The 8,457-nt window shown below is 39.9% G+C and overlaps 1 protein-coding gene across 1 annotated transcript in view; it reads right to left on the bottom strand.

Moving 5' to 3' along the window:
- The window catches only part of LOC128691070 (UDP-glycosyltransferase UGT5), a gene marked incomplete at both ends in the record, with an annotated part of 122,776 nt that extends 115,091 nt beyond the window's left edge, over positions 1-7,685 (bottom strand). The window contains 1 exon segment of the mRNA XM_070080724.1: positions 7,506-7,685. Within this exon segment, the coding sequence (XP_069936825.1) occupies positions 7,506-7,679 (174 nt within the window).
- Between the last annotated feature and the right edge of the window lie 772 nt (positions 7,686-8,457).

Genomic DNA, 8,457 nt, shown 5'->3' on the forward strand with positions numbered 1-8,457 from the left:
ATTCGCGAATTCCCAACCGCCAAATTCCCAGCCGCCAAATCATACTTAAGTTTCCCGCCGCCTGCAAGTCCCTACTACCCTCCCTCTGACCCCCGCAACTGGCAGCCAGCCCTCCCACCAGTGTGGTAAGTGTTTTGTTTGTTCATTATTTGCTATTAAACTACAGTATAAATAATGTAAACCCATTCATGACTGCATATTGGAATGGCTATTCAGACAGGTATCGGACGGTGACATCAAATGTTTACTCTTGAGCACAGCAAAGAATCAAACATTTCTGCTACTGCTAATAATAACAATAGTAATAATAGTAATAATAATAATAATAATAATAATAATAATAATAATAATAAATACAATAGAATTGAAGAAGGAAATTGTACAAAAATACGAGGGAGTGGTTGAGGCATCGTCAGTGTGGCTTTGTTTATGCTGGAGTAAGCATTAGTCTCCCTGCTCTTCCAAACATTTCACAATAATTCACTGTGTTTGGTGCTTGTAGATTGAGTGTGACTGGAGTGGTAGAGGCAGTGGTTGAGGCAGTGGGTGAGGCAGCAGTTGAGGCAGCAGTTCGATTCAATTCAATTCAAATTCAAAGTTTATTCTCTATAAGGATTACAATGCTGAGCTTACAAAATTTGGTTATTGTGTGGTTTACATGTAGTAAAGTACTAATTACAGAGGGTGCCACTAGAACACCTAGCATGGCTAGGCATTTCAGGCAGACTTGGATTAATTCTTAAATTTAAAATATTACAAATTATGAGGTAAGTTGGTGTTATGGCTAAGTGACTAAATACTAGTTTGTGAGTTTAGCAATGTGAATGCTTTTGTTTTGGCACAATACATAGTTTCAGTATTGGAGTATCACAGGCCAACTTATGACTAGTTAAGATTCATTATTTTAAGATTGAGATTGATATTTCTGTTTATGGTCAAATGGGTGAGTGAGTGTAAGTGTGAACCACTAGGTGGTATTCGTGTAATTAGTTGACGGGGTGTATCAGGGAGATAAGATGTTTTCTAATGGTAGTTTTGAAGGTGATGAATGTGTCTGCAGTTCTAGAGTTTTCAGGTAGGGTGTTCCAGATTTTAGGGCCTTTGACATACATTGAATTTTTGTAAAGGTTTAGTCGGACACGGGGAATGTCATAGAAATGTTTGTGTCTGGTGTTATGCCTGTGGGTTCTGTTACAACTATCAAGAAAGCGTTTTAGGTCAAGGTTAATATTGGAATTTAAGGTCCTGTAGATGTAGATTACACAGTAGTAAGTGTGGATGTACTGAACAGGGAGTAAGTTTAGATCTATGAAGAGTGGGGGGATGTGTTGCCAGGGATGGGATTTAGTGATTATTCTTAAATAATCACTATAAAACTGGGTTGCTTAAATGTGCGTGGATGTAGTGCGGATGACAAGAAACAGATGATTGCTGATGTTATGAATGAAAAGAAGTTGGATGTCCTGGCCCTAAGCGAAACAAAGCTGAAGGGGGTAGGAGAGTTTCAGTGGGGGGAAATAAATGGGATTAAATCTGGAGTATCTGAGAGAGTTAGAGCAAAGGAAGGGGTAGCAGTAATGTTAAATGATCAGTTATGGAAGGAGAAAAGAGAATATGAATGTGTAAATTCAAGAATTATGTGGATTAAAGTAAAGGTTGGATGCGAGAAGTGGGTCATAATAAGCGTGTATGCACCTGGAGAAGAGAGGAATGCAGAGGAGAGAGAGAGATTTTGGGAGATGTTAAGTGAATGTATAGGAGCCTTTGAACCAAGTGAGAGAGTAATTGTGGTAGGGGACTTGAATGCTAAAGTAGGAGAAACTTTTAGAGAGGGTGTGGTAGGTAAGTTTGGGGTGCCAGGTGTAAATGATAATGGGAGCCCTTTGATTGAACTTTGTATAGAAAGGGGTTTAGTTATAGGTAATACATATTTTAAGAAAAAGAGGATAAATAAGTATACACGATATGATGTAGGGCGAAATGACAGTAGTTTGTTGGATTATGTATTGGTAGATAAAAGACTGTTGAGTAGACTTCAGGATGTACATGTTTATAGAGGGGCCACAGATATATCAGATCACTTTCTAGTTGTAGCTACACTGAGAGTAAAAGGTAGATGGGATACAAGGAGAATAGAAGCATCAGGGAAGAGAGAGGTGAAGGTTTATAAACTAAAAGAGGAGGCAGTTAGGGTAAGATATAAACAGCTATTGGAGGATAGATGGGCTAATGAGAGCATAGGCAATGGGGTCGAAGAGGTATGGGGTAGGTTTAAAAATGTAGTGTTAGAGTGTTCAGCAGAAGTTTGTGGTTACAGGAAAGTGGGTGCAGGAGGGAAGAGGAGCGATTGGTGGAATGATGATGTAAAGAGAGTAGTAAGGGAGAAAAAGTTAGCATATGAGAAGTTTTTACAAAGTAGAAGTGATGCAAGGAGGGAAGAGTATATGGAGAAAAAGAGAGAAGTTAAGAGAGTGGTGAAGCAATGTAAAAAGAGAGCAAATGAGAGAGTGGGTGAGATGTTATCAACAAATTTTGTTGAAAATAAGAAAAAGTTTTGGAGTGAGATTAACAAGTTAAGAAAGCCTAGAGAACAAATGGATTTGTCAGTTAAAAATAGGAGAGGAGAGTTATTAAATGGAGAGGTAGAGGTATTGGGAAGATGGAAGGAATATTTTGAGGAATTGTTAAATGTTGATGAAGATAGGGAAGCTGTGATTTCGTGTATAGGGCAAGGAGGAATAACATCTTGTAGGAGTGAGGAAGAGCCAGTTGTGAGTGTGGGGGAAGTTCATGAGGCAGTAGGTAAAATGAAAGGGGGTAAGGCAGCCGGGATTGATGGGATAAAGATAGAAATGTTAAAAGCAGGTGGGGATATAGTTTTGGAGTGGTTGGTGCAATTATTTAATAAATGTATGGAAGAGGGTAAGGTACCTAGGGATTGGCAGAGAGCATGCATAGTTCCTTTGTATAAAGGCAAAGGGGATAAAAGAGAGTGCAAAAATTATAGGGGGATAAGTCTGTTGAGTGTACCTGGTAAAGTGTATGGTAGAGTTATAATTGAAAGAATTAAGAGTAAGACGGAGAATAGGATAGCAGATGAACAAGGAGGCTTTAGGAAAGGTAGGGGGTGTGTGGACCAGGTGTTTACAGTGAAACATATAAGTGAACAGTATTTAGATAAGGCTAAAGAGGTCTTTGTGGCATTTATGGATTTGGAAAAGGTGTATGACAGGGTGGATAGGGGGGCAATGTGGCAGATGTTGCAAGTGTATGGTGTAGGAGGTAGGTTACTGAAAGCAGTGAAGAGTTTTTACGAGGATAGTGAGGCTCAAGTTAGAGTATGTAGGAAAGAGGGAAATTTTTTCCCAGTAAAAGTAGGCCTTAGACAAGGATGTGTGATGTCACCGTGGTTGTTTAATATATTTATAGATGGGGTTGTAAGAGAAGTAAATGCGAGGGTCTTGGCAAGAGGCGTGGAGTTAAAAGATAAAGAATCACACACAAAGTGGGAGTTGTCACAGCTGCTCTTTGCCGATGACACTGTGCTCTTGGGAGATTCTGAAGAGAAGTTGCAGAGATTGGTGGATGAATTTGGTAGGGTGTGCAAAAGAAGAAAATTAAAGGTGAATACAGGAAAGAGTAAGGTTATGAGGATAACAAAAAGATTAGGTGATGAAAGATTGAATATCAGATTGGAGGGAGAGAGTATGGAGGAGGTGAACGTATTCAGATATTTGGGAGTGGACGTGTCAGCGGATGGGTCTATGAAAGATGAGGTGAATCATAGAATTGATGAGGGAAAAAGAGTGAGTGGTGCACTTAGGAGTCTGTGGAGACAAAGAACTTTGTCCTTGGAGGCAAAGAGGGGAATGTATGAGAGTATAGTTTTACCAACGCTCTTATATGGGTGTGAAGCGTGGGTGATGAATGTTGCAGCGAGGAGAAGGCTGGAGGCAGTGGAGATGTCATGTCTGAGGGCAATGTGTGGTGTGAATATAATGCAGAGAATTCGTAGTTTGGAAGTTAGGAGGAGGTGCGGGATTACCAAAACTGTTGTCCAGAGGGCTGAGGAAGGGTTGTTGAGGTGGTTCGGACATGTAGAGAGAATGGAGCGAAACAGAATGACTTCAAGAGTGTATCAGTCTGTAGTGGAAGGAAGGCGGGGTAGGGGTCGGCCTAGGAAGGGTTGGAGGGAGGGGGTAAAGGAGGTTTTGTGTGCGAGGGGCTTGGACTTCCAGCAGGCATGCGTGAGCGTGTTTGATAGGAGTGAATGGAGACAAATGGTTTTTAAATACTTGACGTGCTGTTGGAGTGTGAGCAAAGTAACATTTATGAAGGGATTCAGGGAAACCGGCAGGCCGGACTTGAGTCCTGGAGATGGGAAGTACAGTGCCTGCACTCTGAAGGAGGGGTGTTAATGTTGCAGTTTAAAAACTGTAGTGTAAAGCACCCTTCTGGCAAGACAGTGATGGAGTGAATGATGGTGAAAGTTTTTCTTTTTCGGGCCACCCTGCCTTGGTGGGAATCGGCCGGTGTGATAATAAAAAAAAAAAAAAAAAATCTTAAAGCAGCTTTTGTTGGGTTATTATTGGCTTTAGGTGTGTTGCTGCAGTTGATCCCCAAGCACAAATAGCATAGGTGAGGTATGGATAAGTAAGTGAGTGGTATAGTGTGAGAAGAGTATTTTGCGGCACGTAGTATCATATCTTGGAGAGGATCCCAACTGTTTTGGATACATTTTTGGTTATGTGTTGGATATGGGTGCTGAAATTCAGGTTGTTGTCGAGGTATAGGTCTAGGAATTTGCCCTCATTATGTCTGGCAATTAGAGTGTTGTCGATCTTAATGTTAATTTGCGCAAGTCCTGCTCTGCTACCAAACATAATATAGTAGGTTTTGTCAGTGTTAACCATAAGTTTATTGGCTGTCATCCAAGTTGATATTTTGATCAGCTCCTCATTAACAATGGTGTTGAGGGTGGCAAGATTAGGGTGAGAGATGACATTAGTCGTGTCGTCAGTAAAGAGAATTGGGTTCACGTGTTGGGATACGTTTGGAAGATCATTGATGTAAATGACGAAGAGCAGGGGACCAAGGACACTTCCCTGCGGAACTCCAGTTTCAAGTGGCCGTGTTGTTGATGCTGTGTCTTTAATGGTGACATACTGATACCCATTAATAAGGTAAGATTTTAAATATGCAAGCGTATGGCCTCTTATACCATAATGGTCAAGTTTGTGGAGTAGGATGCCGTGGTCTACTGTGTCAAAAGCTTTTCTTAGGTCAATAAAAATTCCTAGTGGATATTCCTTATTTTCCAATGCTGTGTAAAGCAGATCTAGCATTTTTATAATTGCATCATTACATAAGAACATAAGAAAAGAGGAACACTGCAGCAGGCCTGTTGGCCCATACTAGGCAAGTCCTTTACAATTAGTGCTTTTATTTTTCCTGAATCCAAATTGGCAGGGGTTGAGTATGTTTTGTGCCGTTATAAATGAAAATAGTCTCCTGTGCACGAGTTTCTCAAAGATTTTGGATAGCAATGGTAAGTTTGATATTGGCCTATAGTTGTTTAAATCTGTAGGGTCACCACCTTTATGTATTGGTGTAACCCTTGCCATCTTGAGTAGTTTCGGGAAGGTGCTAGTTTCAAGTGACTTGATAAAAAGTAATGAAATAGCATGCAAAAGGACATGGGCCACTCGCTTGTACAATAATGGTGGGGCATGAGAAAGATTCCCCGAGTTATTTTTAAGTGACTTTATAATCTTGGTGATTTCCGTGGGCTGAGTTGGAGCAAGATAGAAGGAATTTGGGAAATTCCCAGCTAGGTAGTCCCCGGCATGGGCACTGATACGTGAGATTTTATTGGCGAGATTAGATCCTATGGTTGAGAAGAAGTCATTTATCTTGTTAGCTGTGTCAGTTGAGGCAGTGGGTGAGGTAGTGGGTGAGGCAGTGGGTGAGGTAGTGGGTGAGGCAGTGGGTGAGGCAGCGGTTGAGACAGTGGTATTTAAAAACATATATGTTATTAATAATAATAATAATAATAATACACCTACCATCCGACTTACGACCGAGTTCGGTTCTGAGAAACCGGTCGTAAGTCGAAATGTTCGTAAGTCGAACTTTACTACTGAATATCAACAAAACATTTTTGTAATGACTTTATTTTATTGTTTTATTTTGGTATTTCATGTTTTACTTTACTTTTTATGCTGTTAGTACTGTATTTTATACTGTAAGGTTTAGGATAAACACTGTGTACAACACAAATAGTTGTTTTTTTCCCAGAAATTTGGCATAAAAAACACGGTCGTAAGTCGAGTGGTCGTAAGTCGAGCAGTTCTTATGTCGGATGTTAGGTGTACATGTTGTTAATAATAATAATAATACACGTTATTAATAATACGTACTATTATTATTTATAACATATATGTTATTAAATGCCACTGCCTCAACTGCTCCCTCTACCATTGCCTCAACTGCTGCCTCACCCACTGCCTCACCCACTGCCTCAACTGCTGCCTCACCCACTGCCTCTACCACTGCCTCTACCACTGCCTCTACCACTGCCTCAACCACAGCCTCAAACACTGCCTCTACCACTCCAGTCACACTCAATCTACAAGCACCAAACACAGTGAATTGTGAAATGTTTGGAAGAGAAGGGAGACTACTGCTCACTCCAGCATAAACAAAGCCACACTGGCTAACGATGCCTGAACCACTCTCATATTTTTGTGCAATTTCCTTCTTCAGTTCTATCGTATTTATTATTATTATTATTATTATTATTATTATTATTATTATTACTATTATTATTATTACCATTGTTATTATTAGCAGTAAGAGAAATGTTTGATTCTTTGCTGTGCTCAAGAGTAAACATATGATGTCACCGTCCAATACCTGTCCGAATAGCCATTCCAATATGCAGTCATGAACGGGTTTGCATTATTTATACTGTAGTTTAATAGCAAATAATGAACAAACAAAATACTTACCACACTGGTGGGAGGGCTGGCTGCCAGTTGCGGGTGTCAGAGGGAGGGTAGTAGGGACTCGCAGTGGTTGAGGAAGTGGTGGAGGCAGTGGTATATAATAACATACACATTATTAAACCATAACATGTATGTATTTAGTACAATTTACGACGTTTTCATGTATTTTATGATTGTTCATGGTTCAACAAGTTAAGGAAGCAGTATTGTATTATATTTCCCTACAATATATTGGGGCACCAAACATTCGCGATTTTTCAACATTCGCGAGGCTATTGATCCCCTAACCCTCGCGAATGTTGAGGGAGACCTGTACAGTAATACTATTTCTGCAAACACAAAAGACAAGTGTTATTCAAGATAAAAGTAAATTAGGAAATTTAATAAATTATGTTAGGAGCTTTTAAAATTAGTTCATTAAACTTTTTTTTTTTGTATGCTATTTTCATTCCTTTCAATAGACTTAATTGACAATTAGTACGAACACTGAAGAACTACCTTGTGTCCACGGTCACCTAGAGCCTCAGCAAGTGGCATGAAGAAATTCTTGTGGCTTGTAGTGGATACAGGTAGGAGCATAAGAATCTTGTACGACCTCTCTGGGGCAGCTAATTCTCCTGCCACTTGCCCCATCAGAGCAGCCAGCAATACATACATCATCGCTAACATCATGAACCACTGTGGGATATATTAATAATTCAAAAAAATAACTGTCAGTATTACTCACCTTTAGACATTTCACAAGAAAATTTTGTTACAAGACTGATTTGACTGCTGAGAACTCCATCTGATCTTTCAAAGTGTGAGTCATGAGAAAATTCCATAAAACTAAGCAGTAAATCTCTCAGTGATATGCTTACTATCCCCTGATTAGAAGCTGAAATTCTCATTATTACCATCACAGCCATGTGTGTGGCAGATGATGCCACCGAGGAATACCCACCCACATATATTAGGGATGGGACAATACCAAAAATTTTGCCGATACCAATACTAAAATTTTAGCCGATATCGTTGCTTTTCCTGTAGCTTTAATTTTTTAAATTATAATGACTATTAATTATACAAGCGGATGCACACTGCACAATAGATATTACATAACACAGGAGGCTTAAATATTATATAACATAATTTCTCTAAGATAATGTCATTACTCATGACATGATATGTTGTGCTAGTGTGTGTTACTCACCTAATTGCACTCGCCTAATTGTGGTTCCAGGGGTCGAGACTAAGCTCCTGGCCCTGCCTCTTCACTCATCACTACTAGGTCCTCTCTCTCCCTCTGCTCCCTGAGCTTTGCCATACTTCATCTTAAAGCTATGCATGGTTCCTGCCTCCACTACATCACTTGCTAGACTATTCCACTTCCTGACAACTCTGACTGAAGAAACACTTCCTAAGATCCCTGTGACTCGTCTGATTCTTCAGCTTCCAATTGTGACCCCTT

The sequence above is a fragment of the Cherax quadricarinatus genome, unplaced genomic scaffold (genome assembly GCF_038502225.1).
Source record: "Cherax quadricarinatus isolate ZL_2023a unplaced genomic scaffold, ASM3850222v1 Contig851, whole genome shotgun sequence".
NCBI lineage: Eukaryota > Metazoa > Arthropoda > Malacostraca > Decapoda > Parastacidae > Cherax > Cherax quadricarinatus.